This window comes from Leptopilina heterotoma, unplaced genomic scaffold (genome assembly GCF_015476425.1).
Source record: "Leptopilina heterotoma isolate Lh14 unplaced genomic scaffold, ASM1547642v1 Lhet_279, whole genome shotgun sequence".
In the NCBI taxonomy this organism is placed as follows: Eukaryota; Metazoa; Arthropoda; class Insecta; order Hymenoptera; family Figitidae; genus Leptopilina; species Leptopilina heterotoma.
The window spans coordinates 843,880-866,950 of NW_025110987.1; the positions used below are offsets into that span (position 1 = coordinate 843,880).

General features: G+C 32.3%; 1 protein-coding gene across 2 annotated transcripts in view; it reads left to right on the forward strand.

Annotated features, from left to right (window-relative positions):
* Positions 1 to 21,778, forward strand: part of LOC122504124 (gamma-aminobutyric acid type B receptor subunit 1) — a 483,822-nt gene extending 462,044 nt beyond the window's left edge. For both annotated transcript variants that reach the window (XR_006301807.1, XM_043615049.1), the window contains one exon: positions 20,809 to 21,778. Coding sequence is in view for 1 of the 2 variants with exons in the window: in XM_043615049.1 (XP_043470984.1) it covers positions 20,809 to 20,822 (14 nt within the window). In the remaining variant the exon portion in view is untranslated. The remainder of the gene's footprint in view (positions 1 to 20,808) is intronic.
* Positions 21,779 to 23,071: the final 1,293 nt, after the last annotated feature.

Consider the following 23,071-nt stretch of genomic DNA (forward strand, 5'->3'; position numbering starts at 1 on the left):
TTTAACAATTATTGTAATGAAAAATTTTTTAGTTTCTGATGAGGGCGGCTGTGCCGTTGAAACGTTAAAAATTTAATATTGTTATATTTTGTTTAACCTGACTCGGGGTGATCGATAACTTCAACTCTATTATTATTTTAATTAAATATGAGTCAAATGATATGTTATAATTATCACTCGAATTAATGTTATACAGTTTAATTATCATTTAATTTTGTGTAATTTATAGGTCTATAAAAAAATTAAAGCTGAAAAGAAAATAACTTATCTGTTTCATTTATTGTAATTACCAATTGTAACATTCTTTGTTGGTTCTTGGACAATGGTTAGCTTGACGGTTAGCAAAACTGCCAGGAACTTTGTTTAAGAGATTTAAAATTTTTGTTTTCCGAACTATGGGCCACGCTTGTCAATTTTCTGAAAAGTCATTTTTGCGAATTGTCATTTTTACGAAAAGACATTTTTGTGAAATGTCATTTTTGCGAAAAGCCATTTTTGTGAAATGTCATTTTTGCGAAAAGCCATTTTTGTGAAATGTCATTTTTACGATTAGTCGTTTTTGCGAAAAGTCAATTTTCCGAAAAGTCATTTTTGCGAATTGTCATTTTTACGAAAATTCCTATAGTAAACTTGTATGCATATATAGATTCACTATAGGAATGTTCGCAAAAGTGACAATTCGCAAAAATGACTTTTCGGAAAATTGACAATTCGTAAAAATAGCAATTCGCAAAAATGACAATTCGCAAAAATAGCTTTTCGCAAGAATGACAATAGGTAAAAATAACTTTTCACAAAAATGACTATTCGCAAAAATGATAATTCGTAAAAATGACTTTTTACAAAAATGACAATTCGAAAAAATGACAATTCGTAAAAATGGCGATTCGCAAAAATGACAATTCCCAAAAATGTCAATTCGTATAAATGACTTTTCGCAAAAATAACTAATCGTAAAAATGACATTTCACAAAAATGACATTTCACAAAAATGGCTTTTCGCAAAAATGTCTTTTAGTAAAAATGACAATTCGCAAAAATGACTTTTCGGAAAATTGACAATTCGTAAAAATGGCTATTCGCAAAAATGACTTTTCGAAAAATTGACAATTCGTAAAAATGTCGATTCGCAAAAATGACAATTTGCAAAAATAGCTTTTCGCAAAAATGACAATTCGCAAAAGTGACATTTCGCAAAATTGGCTTTTCGCAATAATGGCTATTCGCAAAAGTGCAGTTCGGTAAAATGACATTTCGGAATAATGACATTTGGGGAATAATCATGCGTCCCAAATATTCCTTTGAGGTGAACATTTTAATATTACTTTAATTATGTCTGGAATATTCCAATGTAATATCTAATGTAAATATTGCCTTTATTTTAAGGTTATATTACGTTTGGGATTACATTTTTATGAATGTTAATTTAAAAAAAATTATTGTCAATACAATAAATATATTAAACATTAAGAACGAAAAAACTTTAATTAAATTTAAGTTTTATTTTTATGTTAATTAAAGTCTTGACATGAGCATTATATCAAAATTAACTCTCATTAATATTAACTAAAATTAAAGAAAAGCAAAATTTCACATTTCCATAATTTAAAAATTTTACTCTTTCGCAACTGAAAAACTTGTGCCTCTCCTCGCCCTTGCCAAAGAGTTGGTTCTTGAGATATAAGGTTCGCAGACTGTATGAACGCAGCCTTTGGACAATTCACTAAACTAAGAACGTAACCTTTCTAGTTATTAGCTCTTAAAACTGCAGCCTACATCATACGCATGGATCTATGCATCACCTATCAACCAATAAAAATCTATGTTTGCGGGCGAGCTTATAAAACTTGGTTGAAAACCTTTCGTCGCTTCGAGGCGCCCCGGGGCTTGCATCTCGTAAACGCCCTTAGTTAGATTATTACATCTTTCCTTAATAAGTCATTTTGAATTTCTGAAATCTGAAACCAAATTTGTAATAACCCCCGAGTAACGAGTTTTAATTGAATCCTATGAATTCTTACAAAACTCGTCTGCCATATAAGATCCGCCATATTGGATCCTTTATGTTTAATTTTTACAGTTTGACTTTAGATTCGTATTCAGCAGCCAAAAGTCTTAAAGGAATCATTTGGATTTTTTTTAAACATTATTGTTCGAGTATAAATGTGTAATCTCTGTTTTTATTATTGGACATGGTCAACTTTGACCCTCTATATTTTCTAAACCGGACAATAAAATAATATTTAAAAAAATTAATTCTTTTGTATCACTGGATTTTTAAAGGAATCGTATTTTAATTGATATTAGACAAAACCGAATGCTGGAAAATCACTGTGTTGCGCAATGTTGTGTCTGAATGAGCAATTACTAAATTTTGATAATTTTGAAAAATTCTGAAAAAATAGTAAAAATTATTTCCTCTTAACGGGACTAGGCTTAAAATTTGGGTAAAGTGAAGTAGTTTTTTGGAATTTTAAAAAAAAATCGAAGGATACTAACAGATTTCAAATTTTTTTAAAAAACGGTAATATTTTTTTGAAAAATTCATCAAAAAGCACACAATTTTCACGTAAAGAAGTTTAAAATTAATCTACATTTGTAGAAGTTATAAGCATTTAAAATTTTTTTTTGAAAACGCAAAATTTTGAAAAATTCGTATCTTTTAAATCGCTCGATAAAAAAATTTGAAAAAAATCATGAAGCTCTTTTTCATCTAGTACTAAAACATAAAAAATATTTGAGCCAAATCAAAAATGTGAATTTTGACGATATTTCGGTTTGACGCGGAAAGCCTCGTACAAAGATTTATATAATTTTGATTTTTTTCGAATGATAATTTGTATATTATTTTCATGTACGATGAGTCAAATACGTTCGAAAACAAACAAGGTTGATGATGATGCCGTAGAGGCCCTCATAACACTACATGAACAATTGTCCGAACTCAAGGAGGAATTGAAGATGGTCAGAACACAGCGAGTTGAGTCACACAAGGAAAACGTTACCTTTGAAAGATGAAATTCTTCGTTTGAAAGAAGTATACGAAAAATCCATACAGAGTAAGAACGGGTGATGCGAGCAAAGGTGGAACGAAGATAGATGCTGTTGCGCAAACTGATAATGAAAACAGTTCGAATAATGGTAAGAAAATTATTTGTATTGGGAGCGACCAGACAAGGCAAGATGGGGGAAACATAATTAGAATTCGGTTAATAATGGATTCGATGATAGATATAATCTTGGACGATGTAATGAATATAATAGACGAGAGAGTTGTGGTATTGTACATAGTCAAATGGGTTGTCAGGGCGATATGTTGATATGTTTTTTGATTTATTTCGAGTCATTCCAATTGTCCATTCTGTAGTCTAAATTTAATGGTTTAAACAATAATCCAGTTGAATTTATAAAATATCTGGAAACACATTTTTAAAGAAAAAATATATCTGATAATTTAAAATGTTATAGAGGATCTACTTATTGGAAGGGTCTTTGTATTTTCATCGCAAGCCCTATTATGATAACGAATGTGAGAATGCAGAATCTCGAGTAAGGGAAGCGCTCCGCTTGGCTAAAGTCAATAAATTTGCAATGGTTTTTCAAACAAATTATTATTTGGTTAAGCATAGTCTTATTAAATTATTGAAAATTAAAAGAGAACGTAATTGTAAATTAATTATGAATAGACTAGCTGAATGTAATTATCCCAATTTTGGAATATAGAAAATCGGCTAGACCTAGAACTTCACAAAACGTTACTATTGACCTACAGACTTGGGAGCGCTTCGTGCAGTCATGCTATCCTATTGATTTAAGTGTTGTCCTTCCAGAAACGAACTTTCTTAATTTGTCTCACCCAAATATGGATGCATGTTTTACATCGTATGAGATATCTAAGTGCTTGGCTCGCTTCAAAAATGGAACGTACCCTGGAGTCGATGGTGTGAGTTACGATTTTTATAAAAGTTTGTCCCAGAACTGGTTGCTATATATGGAGTTTTTTTTAATGGGATTATATGTTCGGAGGTGGTTCCAGTAGATTGGAGAAAAATTGCTATCTTTTTGTTGTATTAAAAAGGAGATATACATGATCAGGAAAATCATAGACCTATTTCTTCAGTTAAATGTTTGCTAAAAATTTTCACTTAGTTATTATGTGACCGTATTGTGAAATGGGCCTCTGAACTTGATCTTACTCTGGAGTCGCAGTCTGGTTACAGGAGAGGAAGAAGTTGTACTGATAACCTTTTCTCTCTCTTAGCCATAATTCAAATTCAGTTAAGCAAACCAGGGACAGTAGTCTACGCTGCATTCATCGACTTCAAGGGGGCTTTTTATCAGTCTCTTACCAGCTTCTCTGGAATAAACTGCACAACTTGGGCTTAAGCACAAAATTTATCAATATTTTGCAAAATTTTTGTTTTAACGGTTTTATATGCATAAAAACCAATGAGGGTTGTACAAGTTGTGCAATGATTAATCGGCGTGTCCTCTAGGGTGAGGTTTTAAGCCCTTTCTTACACGGAGAGAAAAAACAAGGCCCCCATGAAAAAATATGCATTTAACGCGTGAAAATTATCACAGTAAAAATGCAGGACGCTATCGGGTTTTCACGGTGAGATTCTTGCAACGAGCTAAGGCCAATAGGGGCTAAGGCATGGCTTAACCGCTAAACGCAAGAAATTCATCGGGAAATCCGGTGAAACTCCTACCTGAAAAAGGCATGAATTGAAGTCACAGGGAAAAGCCTTGTTTTTTCTCTCCGTGTATTTTTACTTTTTTAAGCGATTTTGAAAAATATTTTATAAACAGAGGGTGTAGAGGGCTATCTATTAATAAACAAGAGGAAATTCTGATGATAGTATATGCAGACGATTACGTCATCCTGGCATAATCCCCGTTTGAATTAAATAATAAATTGATGGCTCTTTATTCCTGTGGTAAGGAGAATAACCTCACTGTTAATACAAACAAAACTAAGATTATCATATTCACCAAATCTGGCAATTTTAAAACGAAGAGATTTAAACGTTCTATGGCTTAAAAGATTTCTACATTCGTGTACTTTATGATGCTGATGGGCGTTTTTTGAAAATTTCCATTTTTGGTGCCAATAGAGGTGTGAAAAGTCTTAAGATCTCAAAATACTTTTATGAATTAAAAGCAAAAAGCAAGGTAAACTATATTGTAACTCATTCTTTAACAGTTTTAAGGGTCCCTGATTATAAATCTAAAGTTTTTTTTAAAAAAAGCCCCCGAGTAACACGTTTTAAGGGAATCAGATGAGTAACAAGTTATAATCGAATCTGATCAAATTTGAATTTTGTCCGCCATATTGGATCAGACATTTTGAATTTTTCTTTAAATTTAGATTTATAATCAGGTACCCTAAAAACTGTTAAAGAATGAGTTACAGAATAATTTACCTCGTCTTTGCTTTTCATTCATAAAAGTATTTTGAGATTTTTATAATTTTGACAGCTCTATTGGCATCGAAAATGGAATTTTCAAAAAACACCCATCAGCATCTTAAAAAGTGCACGAATGTGGAAATATTTTAAGCCCTAGAATGTTTAAATCCATCAAAGCAATTTTTGTTTGTAAGGAGAATAACCTCACTGTTAATACAAACAAAACTAAGATTATCATATTCACAAAATCTGGCAATTTTAAAACGAAGAGACTTAAACGTTCTATGGCTTAAAAGATTTCTACATTTGTGTACTTTATGATGCTGATGGGCGTTTTTTGAAAATTTACATTTTTGGTGCCAATAGAGGTGTGAAAAGTCTTAAAATCTCAAAATACTTTTATGAATTAAAAGCAAAAAGCAAGGTAAACTATATTGTAACTCATTCTTTAACAGTTTTAAGGGTCCCTGATTATAAATCTAAAGTTTTTTTTTAAAAAAGCCCCCGAGTAACACGTTTTAAGGGAATCAGATGAGTAACAAGTTATAATCGAATCTGATCAAATTTGAATTTTGTCCGCCATATTGCATCAGACATTTTGAATTTTTCTTTAAATTTAGATTTATAATCAGGTACCCTAAAAACTGTTAAAGAATGAGTTACAGAATAATTTACCTCGTTTTTTGCTTTTAATTCATAAAAGTATTTTGAGATTTTTAGACTTTTGACAGCTCTATTGGCATCGAAAATGGAATTTTCAAAAAACACCCATCAGCATCTTAAAAAGTACACGAATGTGGAAATATTTTAAGCCCTAGAACGTTTAAATCCATCAAAGCAATTTTTGTTAGTAGCTCTGTCCGTGTTGACGTGGAATGTCCCATATATATTTTATGGCAGTCATCTTTTCCCGAGGTTTTTAGGGGCACGGATGTTTGGTCTGAGTGGTTGAATTTTTTGTCGTCAAATAACTTGTTCAAAATTAAACGATTCATTAAATTATTATTAAATAATTTATTATTCAAATTCTTGGAGGAATTTTACTTTATCGAAGCGCGTATAAACGTAAAATTAGAGTGAGACAATCGCCGTTTTTAAATTTTTTGTTATCATTGTCGGAATTTGAAATTAAGTATACATATAATTGTAAAACAATTGCCTCAATGTGCGCGAGAATTTTTGACAACCATTGATTATATGGACGCTTTAAAAATCATGCAGGTTCTAGCTCGTCTAGATGTAGCTCATCAGGATACTAGGGATGAGATCTCCGTTAAGTCAATGGATAAATTTTGGTATCGTAATGGAAGAACTGTTACAGAAATTCGAAGGATCTAGATTTTTTTCAACCACTGGTCTGGTCAAGGGATACTGGCAGGTTTTGCTCGAGTCGGATTCTCGGAGAATTCGGCATTTGTATCAATTTACGAGAATCCAGTTCGTTTTGAAAACGGACAAAACTGGATTCATTCGAGCTGTGAATATTGTGTTAGTTGAAAAATTATCTAAGGTAATCTCATGTTATATCGACGACATATTAATCGCATCTCGAACGTTTAAGTATCATATCGAGCATCTGAGTCGGTTATTCCAAAATTTTATCGATAGTGGTTTCACTTTGAGCTTAATAATATCATTTTTTTAGAAAAGGTGTCATTTTTAGGTTTTAAATTGTCTTCATCTAGAATTCGAGCTGACCCAGTCAGTTAAGTAGTAAGGGATTATCAAATTGATGATCAGGGCATGATTCAAATTATTTAATTGGCAAGCAGAATTTTGACTGATGCGGAGATAAGATATACAACTTCAGAATAACTGAAGATTATAGTTTGTAATAAAAAATAATAAAATTTAATAATAATAAATAATAATAATAATAATAATAATAATCAGACGTGGTTATAGTTTCCCACGAATCGTGATAGACGAATTCGAGGTCAAGTGGAGTAAGCATATTAAGTATTTAGGAGTGGAGCTCGATGGAAGGTTAAACTTCCATCACCATATAGCAACGGCCTTGAACAAGGCGATAGAGTGTGCGTCAGACTTGGCACGACTTATGCTAAACGTTCGTGGACCACGTGAAAGGAAAAGGAGACTGGTGGTTAGTGTTGCCCACGCTAAGCTGTTGTACGCAGCAGCAGCAGCGTGGGCTCCCTCACTTAAAACAAGAAGCAAAACCATTTGCGATAATATGCTGTCTGCGCAGAGATGTGTTACTACCCGTATCGTCTCTGCGTATAAGACGGTCTCGACGAGTGCTGTGCAAGTCCTTGCAAGTGTCCCGCCGGAAGATCTTATGGCAAGGGAAAGGGAGGAAGTATTTCTTCTTTTTAAAAGAAGAAATAATCCCGAGTACCCAGAGGAAGAAAGACCTAGCAAGGACCGCATCCGCAAATACGCGAGAAACAGACTTATCGAGACATGGCAGGACAGATGGGATGGGGAGGAAAAGGGCAGATGGACCTATCGTCTGATTCCAACACTCACCACCTGGATAAACCTAAAGCATAGAGAAGTCTCCTATTATCTGACTCAGGCGCTCACAGGTCACGGGTGTTTTAACTCGTACCTGTGCCGCTTTAAATAACGCGAGGACGAGGTGTGTGCATATTGCCAGTTCCCTGAGGACAACGCGGAGCACACCCTCTTCTCATGCAAGAAATGGGACTTGGAGAGGCAGGCCATGTTCGAAGGTGTAAACAGTCAAGTTACACCGGAGAACATGGTATCGCTGATGACCCAGTCAGAGGAGAATTGGCGGCAAGTCGAGAACTTCATAATCTCGGTTATGTCGAGGAAGGATCTCGACGGCCGCCAAAAAGCGTAATTTTATCAGCTTTTAATTTTGTACGTTTGTTTTTTATTAATTTATTTTGTGATTTATTTGTCCTTATACAATTTTAATTTATTCCGTTTTATGTTTTTAATATTATATACGCGTTTATTTATTTATTTTTTTTTTTATTTATTTTTTTTATATCCGTTTGCAATTTTATCTTTTGACTGTTTACACTTAATTAAACATTTTTTTTATTATTGTTTTGCTGTTAATTCCGCTTTTATATTGAAATAGTTTTAAATTTTTAACTATTAACGCAGGATGACCGCAGAGAAAAGCAGAAAGTCGCATTAGCGACAGAGTTGGAGCGCCACCCTCGAAGGCTAAAGTCTTACGACAGTTCCGAGGGAGGGTAAAGGGCTCCAAAAGAAGGGTTACGGGTTTTAGTGGGTCGGGCTGGTAGTAGCTCGCCAGTTTGTTAAATTTATTATAACATTTATTTATTTTTATTTTTTTTATATTTCCTTTTGTTTTTTTTATCATACCAACCCCACATAACCTTGAAGTGCGGAATCCAAGGTATCTGTAGGCAGATTTCCCAAAAGTCCCTAAGCAAAAAAAAAAAATAATAATAATAATAATAATAGAAGTAAAAATGCGGAGATGCGGCGGTGAGGGACACCGCCGAAAAAGACAGGATGTTCCTAGTCGCAAAACCTCCTCGTGGAATATGAAGAGACTCGACAAGGAAAAGTTCGGCCGGTCCCTAAGAGAAGCCCTTTTAATTGAGGACTTGGGCTGGGTGAAGAGGCCGAGCAGTCTGGATGGGGAGGTGCGAGCGGTGAGGAACATGATAGTCACCGCTTGCAATGCGTCAATGCCACGCAAAGGCGCCACTCCCGTAAGAAAATCCTTGCACTGGTGGTCAGAGGAGCTAGCCTCCTTGAGGAAAGAATGCCTCAAAGCAAGAAGGACATATACCTGATCTAAGGAAGATCCCTTGCTGAAAGAGGCTTTTAAAGAGGCGAAAAAGAACCTCAAGAAAGAGATCCGCAAGTCGCGACGCCGTAGCTGGAAGGACCTAATCGAGGAAGTCGATAAGGACCCATGGGGTCTGGCTTTTAAACTCGTTACTAAGAAATTAGTGACGAGGCAAAAGACCCCCGGCCTGGACAATCCCGATTGGGTCAGAAAGATAATAAATTCTTTGTTTCCTCCTGCAGAGCCATACCTTAGAAGGGACTGGAGTTATTGCAAAGTCGAAGAGGAAGAACTCTTCACACTTAGTGAACTGCAAAAAGCAGGCAAAAGATTGAAAACAGGCAAGGCGCCTGGAATCGATGGGATAAGTAACGAGATCCTAAAGTTGGTAATCGACACTTCACCCCAGATTCTGCTTCGATGCTTCAATCTTTGCCTTGAGAGAGGAGAGTTCTTCCGCGACTGGAAGCGACAGAGGTTAGTCCTCCTGAGGAAAGGTGAAAAACCTCTAGATAAAGTCTCATCATACAGGCCTATATGCCTGCTAGATACGATGGGTAAACTTCTAGAGGATATGGTTCTGCAGAGAATGCAAAGCCACTTGACCCGAAAGAATAGTATATCGGATAACCAATTTGGTTTCCGTAAAGGCAAGTCTACAGTTGATGCCATCCAGGCAGTTGTGGACATAGCCAAAGCAGGAAAAAACAAGTTGGGACCCGGAAAAAAGAAGAGCTTCTGCGCGTTGGTAGCAATTGACATACGCAACGCGTTTAATTCCGCAAGATGGAAAGATCTCATCGAGTCGATGGAAAAGAAAAACATGCCGCCCTACTTGTTGCGGATAATGGATAAATATCTTAGCGACAGGTGGGTTATATATGAGGGAGACACCTGCACTCTCAAGGAAGAGATGCAGCGTGGGGCTCCTCAAGGCTCGAGGGTGGGTCCATTTGTATGGAATGTATCTTACGATGATTTTCTGAGAATGGATCTACCCGAAGGTGCGGTGATCATCGGCTTTGCGGACGACGCGTTGTTCGTGTGCACTGCCGAAAGTGAGGAGGCTCTTGGGACATTGGTGAACGAATGTCTGCGACTAGCAAAAAGCTGGCTGGATACCAGAGGTCTTGAAATGGCCCTGGAAAAGACCGAGGCACTGCAGGTCACAGACAGACGTGGTTATGAGCTCCCACGAATCGTGATAGACGGATTCGAGGTCAAGTGGAGTAAACAAATTAAATACCTTGGTGTGGAGTTGGATGGAAGGTTAAACTTCCACCACCACATGGCTACGGCGTCAAATAAGGCGATCGAGTGTGCGGCTAATCTTTCACGGTTAATGCCAAATGTAGTCGGATCCCGTGAACAAAAAAGAAGACTGGTGGCGAGTGTCGCCCATGCTAAAATTCTCTACGCAGCACCAGCGTGGGCCCCATCCCTGAGGAGTAAAAGATGTGTTACCGTCTGTGAAAAGATACTGTCGGCGCAGAGATCGATAACAACGCGTATCATCTCTGCATATAAGTCGGTATCTACGAGTGCTGTGCAGGTCCTAGCAAGTGTCCCGCCAGCAGATCTTTTGGCGAGGGAAAGGGAAGAAATGTTTCTCTTTTCTAAAGAAAGCAGTTCCTTGGATGAGGAAATAAGACCAAGCAAGGGCCTGATCCGCAAAGAAGCGAGGCACAGGCTCATAGAAAAATGGCAAGAAAGATGGGATGGTGAGGAAAAAGGTCGATTGACTTATCGCCTTATCCCGGCACTCGCCACCTGGATAAATAGGAAACACGGTCAGGTTTCCTATTATATGACTCAGGCGCTCACAGGTCACGGGTGTTTTAACTCGTACCTGTGCCGCTTTAAATTACGCGAGGACGAGGTGTGTGCATATTGCCAGTTCCCTGAGGACAACGCGGAGCACACCCTCTTCTCATGCAAGAAATGGGACTTGGAGAGGCAGGCCATGTTCGAAGGTGTAAACAGTCAAGTTACACCGGAGAACATGGTATCGCTGATGACCCAGTCAGAGGAGAATTGGCGGCAAGTCGAGAACTTCATAATCTCGGTTATGTCGAGGAAGGATCTCGACGGCCGCCAAAAAGCGTAATTTTATCAGCTTTTAATTTTGTACGTTTGTTTTTTATTAATTTATTTTGTGATTTATTTGTCCTTATACATTTTTTAATTGTTTGTGTTTTTTATTCATCTTTGTACAGTTTTATGTTTTCAATATTTTATACGCGTTTATTTTTTCTTTTTTTTATATATCCGTTTGTAATTTTATCTTTTGACTTTTTACACTTTTTAGAATTTGCTTTTTTATTGTTGTGCTGTAAATTCCGCTTATACTTTGAAATAGTTTAAAATATTTTTTAACTATGGACGCAGGATAACCGCAGAGAAAAGCAGAAAGTCGCATTAGCGACAGAAGTGGAGCGCCACCCTCGAAGGCTAAAGTCTTACGACAGTTCCGAGGGATGGTAAAGGGCTCCAGAAGAAGGGTTACGGGTTTTAGTGGGTCGGGCTGGCAGTAGGTCGCCAGTTTATTAAATTTACTATTTTATATATTTATTTTTCTTTTCTTTATCTCATTTTGTTTTATCACACCAACCCCACATAACCTTGGAGTGCGGAATCCAAGGTATCTGTAGGCAGATTTCCCAAAAGTCCCTAAGCAAAAAAAAAAATAATAATAATAATAATAGTAATATAATAATATATAATATAATTTATTTTTATTATTTTTTTTATTTTTTTTTATCCTCCTCAAGATAAGCTACTCGATTTGTTTACTATTTTGCGAGAGTCAGTGCCTGAGCGAGAAGTATAATTACAGTTGGCGAGAGATTGCATTCAACGCGCTTTCGAAAAGCGTACCGAAAATCAACAAATGACCACGAAGGTCAATCTGAGTGTTGGCGAATTGCTTCTGTTAAGAGTATAACACTTTTCAGATATATCAGGGCGAGTTCTTTCCTCTTTTCGAGGATCCTTATAGAATTGAAAAGATGTTAACCGAAATGCCGTTGCTTTGGTCGATCTCAATGATCAGACGAGGGTTAAAGGAATATACAATCGCATCTACCTTTATAAGTACATAAATAAAAATAATATCCGGGAACGATTATATGTGCAGCTGACTCTCTTTGATTTATCCAGGGTTGTGTTGGGTTTCAGGTGTCAGGTCATGAATATTGTTTTGTTTATATAATATTGACTATGTTTTTATGATGTTACATTAAATCGACGTTTTATTACGATGTTGCGTAATCCTAACCATCATAATGGAGTATGATTGTGAGAAATAGTCTATAATGGGAAGGTTTGTGTCATGTATGACAAAAGAAGATAAAATGAAGATGAAGAAAGGGAGCGAATGATGGTAGATTATAAGATATATAACGATGAATATTACGAATATAAAATCAAGTTGTAGTATATATATATTTATTAATTTGGTCCTGGATCATTATTTGAAATTTTAACTTAAACCAAGAAGGATTATTATTGAATTTCGTCCCTATTTGAAGATCTCCACGGAATAACGATCTATGGCACATTTCAAAATGCTTGCAATTTTCAACTTTGAATTAACATAAATGGTTATTTCAACTACAATATCTAATGAAAACAAATAAATTTCATTCTCTATTTATTTAATTACATTATTTCATTCATTTTGGTTCAAAAGTCAATTTTTCATTACAATTGCATTTATGTTAAAATGTGCCATAGATCGGTATTCTGTGGAGGTCTTCATTTAATGATTTTATAAATTGGTGTGTTTGCTTAATGTGCGTGTATGTATTGTATGTCGACAGATTGTATTAATTTTATATAAAATTCGATGCTGAGAATTTTGTTTTTATAACAATTTTTTTTATATCTAACTACATAATAGAAAAAATTTAGTTATCTTATCTTTAACGTCCGAGAAAAAATTTGTTACACGTTTTGAATTCATACTTTCCTCCGCATGATAATGATTATTAAATAATTCATCGACGATTGTGTTATTACTAGTTTATCAACAAAATTCACAATTATGGATGAATTTGTCAAATAACTATCTAATAGAAGAAAAGCAATGAAAGACATAATAAATATTTAAATATGTCTTAATTATCTAATCAATTTTCTCTGATATTAAAACGCAAATAATTTAATTTTATGCATAATTGGACAACTTTTAGTAATGATAGACCAACATTCAATCAATAAATCTAAGGAACTAGTTTGAAGCGCTACTAGATACAGGGTTTTTAATTTTTTACTCTCATGCGTGTTAATTAAACTTCGATTTTAAGTAGCTGCCACAAATACAATCCAATGAAACTTTTATTATAGTTTTGAAAAGGTTTTCTTCCTATATTTGAAAGATATAAAAACCATTTTTAAGTTTTTTTTAAAAAAGATCTTTTTTGGAATTTAAAAAAAATTTAATACACTTCTCTTAACACTTCAACGTCCAGTGGTACGTACGCTGTATGACAAATTCATTAAAGTCATCATAAATTTAAAACTAATACATATTACTAAAAATTTCAAATTCACAGCTTCAGTTAAACTATTCCAATAGCTAACAAAAAAGAAATGGATATAAAAAAATAAACAATAAAATAAATCAACAAAACATATTTGCCCAGGTGGAACCTATTGTATGTACCCTTAAATCTTTTTAAATCATTCGGATCGATCAGAACAAAGGCATTACAATTCAAAATTCGTTTTACCTGATAAGGACCCTCAAAAAGATAGAAAAATTTATGAGTGACTCGTTACGCTGCATCGGAAATATGAGGTACGCTCAATAGAACAAAATCACCAATATTTATTTTAACGCGACTTATTTTAGTTTGTTTTGATACTTGTTGATTAAACTGCGACATTTGATGTTAAAATGCAGATCAATTTTTACACGGTCATCATGAGAAGACTCGACAAACATAACACCGCCATTTTCGTTTATTTGATATTTAGTAGACTTTCCATTATTCAACACATGAATCTCTACATCACTTTGCTACACTCAAGTCGCCTAACAATTCCTTATCAAGCTCAATAAGAGGAGATCGTTTATCACTAGACGCTTCTTTCAGTGTTTTTCTCTCGAAATCATTGTGAATCATTTTACATAATAGACAATCATTATTGTTATTCACTAAGACCTCATTGCCGCAATTGCATATGAAAAAATCCACAACAAGGCTGTTGGATCCCCTGCAATGTGTAATATCGAAATTACACTCTTGTATATAAAGAACCCATCGCATTTCTATAACCGATTAAGAAAACTCTAAATTTAATCATCGAATAGGGTAAGGGGTTCCAAAGTGGACACCCATCTTTTGAACGACTGTAATTCCTAAACGGTATTATATAACATAATTAATAATAATTATATGCCCTGAAACTATCTTCTTAGCTAACGTTTTAGCAAATTTTTTTTTATTTTACTAAGGAAAATAAAACTTAGGCGACTTTGGAAAACAGATAAAATTTTGCTTTAAAAAAAGTGGCCCCAAGGTGTCTACCATTCAAAAACTCACAGAAAAAATAATAAAAATAGTTGTAAAAATCAAATTAAGTTGATTTTATTTTAAATGTATTGTTTTTGACTTATTATCACAGAATCAATAGTTGCAAACTCTGTTTTTTGCTTATAAGAAGCCATTCTAAGATATTGTTAATTATTATTTATCCTATTTCATACATGAAAAACTAAATTATTTTATTATTCATCATAAAATTTTCCCAATCGATAGATTTTACATTTTCCATAATATATTTTGATAAATATTACATCGTAAAAAAATTCAAAAGTGATTCTATATAAAAATGCATGATGTCCACTTTAGGGACAGGATGACATTTTTAAAAGTTATCAAAAGATTGTATAACACACAATTTTATTGATATTCATTTATAATATTATTGTATTATATGTAAACAAAATTACCAAAAAGTTTATAACTTTTAAACTATTAACTGTAATCACAGTATCACTTTAAAGGGATGCACTACCCCCAACTTTGATCTCATTAAATTTTAATTATCAAAGATAGTTATATTTTTTTCCTTACGACATTTTTAACCCAAAAATATATAGAATGGTAAAAAATTTGAAAATTCAATTTTTGAAGAGGTTAGAATTTTGATCTAATGTTCAAATTTTAAAACTTTTAATATTTTTCTAAAGTCATACACCAATAATCTTTTTAAGAATATTAGTGCTTACAAAAAAATTCTAACCTCTTCAAAAATTCAATTTTTAATTTTTTTACTATCCTATATATTTTTGGGTTAAAAATGGTGCAAGAAAAAAATATTACCTTCTTTGATAATTAAAATTTAAAGGGGTCAAAGTTGGGGGTGGTGCCTCTCTTTAAAACACAAATTATTGTTCAAAAACTAACCAAAATATATAGGGTGATGTGGGGTGATGTGAAACATCGGGGGATGTGCAACACCGCCGATTTCTGATCTACAGTTCGATATTGAACAGAGCCAAGTATTGCCATTTGTTTGTGTCCTCAGTAGCTTGATTTTGATATAAAACTCACGAGACAGCTCGCAGCTAGGTTTGCTGTACGTAAGTTGACTTAAACTTTTCGAGAAAGAAATATTTCTCGCGCTTTACATTACTAGTCGTTTCGTGAAGGGTTTTAATTTATTTTATAGATAAGAATGTGCTTATTGTTGCTTTATTAAGTGTTTTTAAATATCTTTTTATATTTTGTGTTTCCATTGCATTGTATTGCGTACAAATCATTTTTCGCAAAATATCATATTTGGGGTGATGTGCAACACTTTTTTGGGGTGGACGTAACTACTTTTTACGTGCCATAACTGCGATTCACATGATGAATAAAAAATTCTTAGTTATTTTCCTTTAATTATATTCCTCATTCAGTTATTAATAAATAAAAAATTAAACAAAAAAAATTTTTTTTTCTTTGGTGAAATCTCCACTTTTTAGAGGTCAACTATACCTTAGTAAATTTTTTTTGGTAGATTTCGATTAGTTTGCATTCAAAAAGCCTAAAATTAATAATTAAAGAGATTTTCATCGATATTTATGCATTACATACCTGAATTTTACTGGTGTTGCACATCACCCCAACTTTTTTGGAAAATGCAAAAACAGACGTTTTTGAAAAAGCGAAAAATTTGTAGGAAAATTTTTAAATTCTGAAAATCTAATAATGCAAAAATGTTCTATTATAATGCCTCTAAGTCATTCAATTTTGAAATATTTACTAATTTAATTATTTGACATGTTTTTCGTCCAACAAAAAAAACGTTGCACATCACCCCACATCACCCTACTTTAATAATTTACTGCGAGTCACAAATTACACTTTAAACAAAAATGTTTGCAATGTGCAATGATTTCATTATTCAGTTTTTTACGTGAAAACTTTAATTTCTGCTTAAGGTGCAAATTGTGATACGCAGTGAATTAAATCATATCATTTTTTTGTTAATTTTTTGTGATTTGAGTTTAAAGTGCAATAGTTATTAAACAAAAATTTGTGTTTTACAAGTTTCTTTTATGAATTTATTTTTATGTTACTGTTTATTGTCGTTTAAGATGCAATGAGTGAGACGCAGTGAATTTTGCTTAAGGTGGAATTTGTGATACGTAGTGAATATAATTATATATTTTTGTTATTTTTATGTTTATATTTACATGAAAATATGAATAATTTCTTGAGATTTATGAGTTACACTACCGTCGGGAATTATCGGTACGGCTGCACGCGCACAGCCCAAAAACATACCAATCTTTAAATCACGATTTTTTTGTAAATACAAATGTCAGAAAATTAACAAATATACCATTCGAAAGATTATTAAATTTTACGATTCATGATACATAACTGAAAATTTTAATAATTTATACAAAGATTGCAGCAATCGACAAATTTGACAAAAAAATTTAAAAAATAAAATTTTTGTGAAAATTTTTTCAACTCTTGCATATTTTTTAAAAATTGCAGAAAAGATTTGAAACTTACATAGGTGTGATCATTCATTGAAATATCGTTATAAACGTACGAACATGTTTTTTGACAAATGCATTGAATTAGTTGAATTTGAACAGTTTTTGACTGAAAATGCTCGGCCGTTTATAATGATATCTCGCTAACCAATTAAGATTTTTGAATTTTTTTTGTCTTAAATTAAAGATGACCCTTGAATGATCACACCTACTGTAAGTTTTAAATTTTAATAATATTTTATTTAATTTTTATTTTTATTTTATTATTTTTCTACAATTTTTAAAAAATATGCAAGGGTTGAAAAAATGTTCACAAAAATTTAATTTTCTAATTTTTTTTGTCAAATTTGTAGATTGTTGCAATCTTTGTATAAATTATTAAAATTTTCAGTTATGTATCATTAATCGTAGAATTTAATAATCTTTCGAATAGTATATTTGTTAATTTTCTGACATTTGTATTTACAAAAAAAATCGTGATTTAAAGATTGCTATGTTTTTGGGCTGTGTGCGAACAGCCGTACTGATAATTCCCGACGGTAGTGTGCATATGAGAATTATGAGTCAAATATGAGGTTTATGAGTTATACATGAGATCTATGAGCAATATATGATATTTATGAGATATATGCGAAAGTTTATGAGTATTTATATGAGTTAATGAGTTTTATAAGACTTATAAATTACAAAACTATGGCAAACAGAGAAAATTGTGTTACTTTAAGGAAAAAAATTTTTAAATTATAGAGGATAAAAATGGATGTTTAAGGGGTTACGCCACCCTAAACGCCTGAAAATTGGATGGTTTCTTTATACTTTTGACAAAACTTATTTTTAAAATACCGTCTAATTTTTAGGGGTTCAACGTGGGTAACCCCTTTAACAGATGATCACATAAATTAATTTGCAAAATTGTACTGAAATGTTTCAAAATCAAATACTTTTTAGTGGTTATTAGAATTTTGGTCATTGGATTTGTATTTTTTACGATGGAGAATAAATTTATATTTTTGATAGTCTGAATAAAGGTTGTTTAAATCGTCGGTTGGGTGCAGAAAGGTGCCAATTCAGACTAGTCGTGAAAAACGTGATAAAAATCATAACTAAAAAAACTATATCTCATTAAACCTCCAGTAGTCTTTGTAGCTGTTGATTAAGAAGGTCACCCCGTGTGATGGGTTCAAAAAATCGAATTTTTTTTTTCATAAATCACATCTACAATATGTGTAGATATGTGGGTAAACAGAATTTTTTATTTTTGACCTCCTAAGAAAGTTACAGCACTGAGAAGACAAGGAGTTGCCAAGCGAATAATGTATGACTTAAACTTTGACAGGCGTTTTTCTCAAAACTGTGTTTTTCAAACTGGCGTCCATGATATCTCGAAAACGGCTTGACCAATATCGCACAAATTTTTAGGGCGTGTTCAACACATATGTGGCTGTCGCCCAAACTAGGATAATTGAAAAAGGTCAACTTTTTTCTTTTTTATACAACAAAATAGATTAAGATGCCTTTTGATTTTTCGATTTTAGTTTAGTCAATTAGTCAGTATCGTGGACGCCGATAGACGGCGTTTTTATGATCATCATCACTTTCCAGTTTTATAACTCGGAATCAGTAAAATATTTTTTTATCTCACATGCACAAAAATGGCGCTTTTAGATAGCTGACGACAGGGAGTAAAGTCACTCATTTGTTCGACAATATGAAAATGGCGTCCATTTTCTCCCAAGAGGCAAACATAACAGCTGATCCCATGCGTTATTTTTGCCCATTGGAGAAAACGGCCGCCATTTTCATATAAGTCGAACAAGTGAATGACTTTTACTCCCTGTCGTCTGCTATCTGAAATCGCCACTTTTGTGCATTAGGAATAAAAAATATCGTAAGTAACACGGGTATAAATGGCAGCCAATTTGTTTACGATGATTTTTGTGACAAGAATTTTAATTTGTTGTTAAAATGGAACTGAATATATGGTAAAAATTTTGAAGTCATAAGTTTTCATGGTTCTTAAAAAGAAAATCCCAAAAAAAACTTAAAAAACGTCTGCCACACGGGGTGACCCCCTTAACAGCCAAATGGCAGTGCGGATTTCGGAGTATATTCAATAGCATTTGAGTCGTCATTATTTTTTAATGTGAAATTAGAAAACTTAGGCGCGGTTTAGCGCGCAATTTCGCTAGTAACATTATTAAAGTTCAATGTTTTCTCTAGGTATAATTTTGAATAACAAAATTTTTTTCTACGATCAATACTTTACGAGATAAAAATTTCTGAAAAAAGTGTCGAAATTATATGATTGCAAATATCTTGAAAAATATTTAAAATTTTGCAAATCTTTTTAGCACACTTATTGTTGTGACAATATTGTTACAACAATTTTGCCTGGACTTTGGGTTTTTGCAAGTCTAAACAATAAATAACAAAAATTTATCTTCCTAAACCGGAGTTTGTACATTTGCAAAATTAAAACCGTATAGTTGTAAGATAATGTAAAAAATTTTTATTATTTATGAAAATATAAATAATTTTATTTAAAAACATTGTGTAATAAGTGAAAAATATCAATGATTGATTATTTTCATTAGTGGTTTGTTTAATCTGTTGACGCTGTTGACGGTAACGCACGTAAGAATAGTGCAGGAAAAAATTTTAAAAAATTATTTCTCAAAGAATCAAAAAAACACCATTTTTATATTTACACAGTCGGTTCAGTACATAATAAAGTTTATTTTTAAAAAAATCCATTACCATCTTCATAAAAAAATTAACATTAAAAAATCATTGTTTAAACAAATTATTAAAAAATTAAGTGTAGTCTATTTTAAACATATCTAATATTATTAAAGTTCAATGTTTTCTCTATAATTTTGAATAACAAAATTTTGGTCTACGATCAATATTAAAAATTTTTGCAAAACTTTTTAGCATACTTATTTATGACCCTATACACTATCAAAATACAAAGTATGTCTATTTGTAGATACTATTTTCTCAGCTCCAAATGATTATTTTGCATCAAACTTTTTTCTGATGATTTTATATACACGGGACTAAAATCTGATCGTTTGATAAAACCAAATTTTTATTTTTGAATTTTTTGTGTCATTTTGAAAAAAATCACATTTTTCAACACTTAGGTACCATTTTTTTTAAAACCACTAAACGGATATGGTTCTATCTTTTAAATACATGTACATTAATGGACTTTAATCTGATCGATCGTTTTCACAAATAAATTAGTTTATTTAAAGTTATTTGATTATTTACCAAGAAAACGGGTTATTATTTTTTTCAAAATGGCACGGAAAATTCAAAAATAAAAATTTGGCTATATTGAACGATCAGATTTTAGTCCTTGTATATAAAATCATCAGAAAAAAAAGTTTGATAAAAAATAATCATTTGGAGCTGAGAAAATGGTACCTAAAATACACATAATTAAGGTTTAAGGGGGCTTATACCCTTTAATCCATTTTATAAATATTAGCTATGTTAACTGAAATACATATTTCAATATTATAGGAGAAATTGTCGGACTTAATATTATTTATGAATGGATCTACTTAACATATTACATTTGCTCTATTTCAACAGTATCGTTCTTTGTTTTCTGATTCTAGAAACGGCTGATTAGACAACATTGGTTAATAGTAGATGACATCAACTGCGAAAAAAATTATGTAAATGATGAAACAAGTTGAAGGAGCTGCATTCTAAAATTAAACTTTGTCGATTAACGTGCCACATGGATTTTAGTCCTGGTGAATTCTAGTTCTCAATTAGAAGAAACTTGTTCAAACTTAAGAATACCTGATTTTCGTATCAACGACAATTAAAATAAGTCATCGAGTGTTTGTGTATTAGAAATTATAGTTTATAGGTCTGCGACATTCTTGAGACATTAATGATATTTGACTGCGATACGTTATGTCATTTTAGATAACGTGTATATCCTAAAACTGAAAATTGTTTAGACAAAATGAAATTCTACAATTTAATTCTTGTATAATAAATTAACGTTTGTTTGTGAGAGAAGAGTGTGTAGGATAATATTATACTGATGCATTTAATTGTTATTCTCTTTTTTATTTGAAAGTGTCTTGTACGTTTTTAATCTTATGATACTTTTCTGCGATTCAGTGATAAATTCAATTAAGCTACATGGAAAAAGAACTTATCGAAAAGTGTATTGGCAAGGAATAATAACAATCGGGTAGTAATGAGCAATTTAGAGACTCTTACATTAGTAAGATTGATTGATATAAATTAATTATCTCTTATGACCGTGCTCTAAACCAGTTCTTTTTCCGGATGCTCAATTATGGACGAGTCTTATCGAAACTTGAAAGAAAGTACCTTATACATGTATACATAATTATATATATCCACATCAGATGATTGAAATATTTGTTTAACATTTTAATCTAAAAAATTGGTTGAAGGAATTCTATGGTTTTTTACTTTCATCCTAAAAGTTTTTTCTTTTTTTAAATTAACAAGGAATATGTAAAAACTTAGTTTTTTGACATTTTACAAAAAAGTATGTTAATAAGTTTGTATAAAATAAATAATTATATATTTAAAGATTAAGTACTATAACAGTATTATTTAATACTTTAGAATAAGCTACCCACATAGAACAAATAGTTTGTTTACGATTTCTGTTTACTCTAATTCCTTAATTTTAAATCTTTACTGAACAGCTAAGTAAATGTTTATGTAACTAATATTTTTTATGAAATTAAGATGAAACATTATTCAGTCAATAATGACTTAAGTAATGTAACATTTCGCAACATTAGACATTACGCATTTGACAATCATTATATTAGCTGTTAAAAGTGTTTGATTCACTCTCACTGCGAACAAATGACGAGCATTGTATTTGAATATCAGCCCAGTAAGAAGAAAAGTATTTAACAGAGAAAATTTGTATTGGTCGTAACTTGACCCTCACAGCAAAAGGATATCCTGAGGGTATCCCGACCCCATGATAGGATACCCAAAAATTGTCTACATTATATCCTAGGATATCCTAAAGATATCCAAACAGCCGGTCCCAAGGATATCTTTAATATATCCAGGGAAAATCCGTAGGATATTTTTAGTATATCCAGGGGATATCCGTAGAATATAGTTAAAATATACTGGAGATATCCATAGAATACTGTTAGGATATCCATAGAATATCTTTAGGATATTGATAAAATATCCTCAGTATATCCTGAGGATATCCTCATAATATTCATAGGACATCTCTAGAATAACGCAGAGACAACGCTCGGATACATTTACAGTTGGTTCGCAGCTTGTTTTTAGAGTATTCGAGATTCACTAAAAATGTAGAGTAAAATACAATATAAATGTACTTGTTGAATAAGTAAATAAGTCAAATATTGCGAATAAAATATGGCAAAATAAAATACAATAAAAATAAAACTTGAGACAAAATTTTTTAAAGTAACATCGCAATTTTAACTTCAACTGTACTCCTTTGTAAAACATCGAAGTTTGTAGAAATGCAAAACAGAGACAAAATCCCTGTTTAAAGAGCCACTATAGAACCAAATATAAACTTTTTGTAAGTTTTAATTTAGACAAATTATAATGTATAACAAGGTCAAGGTGCCTATAAATGTCTGAACTTCCTAGTATTTTCGTGTAACATTATTTTATTATTTACAATTTTTGGTAGTTATCCAGATAAGCGGCTTTTCCCAATTTTGCTTATTTTTGGATAATTCTTTTTGCAAAAGCTTTTAATAAGCGAAAAAATAAAAAATTAGTTGGGGGGAGACGAAAAAGTTCATAACCGGAAGTCAGGGATGGGAAACAAAATTAAAATTTTCGTTTTTTGCATATAACTTGGTCAAAACTAATAAT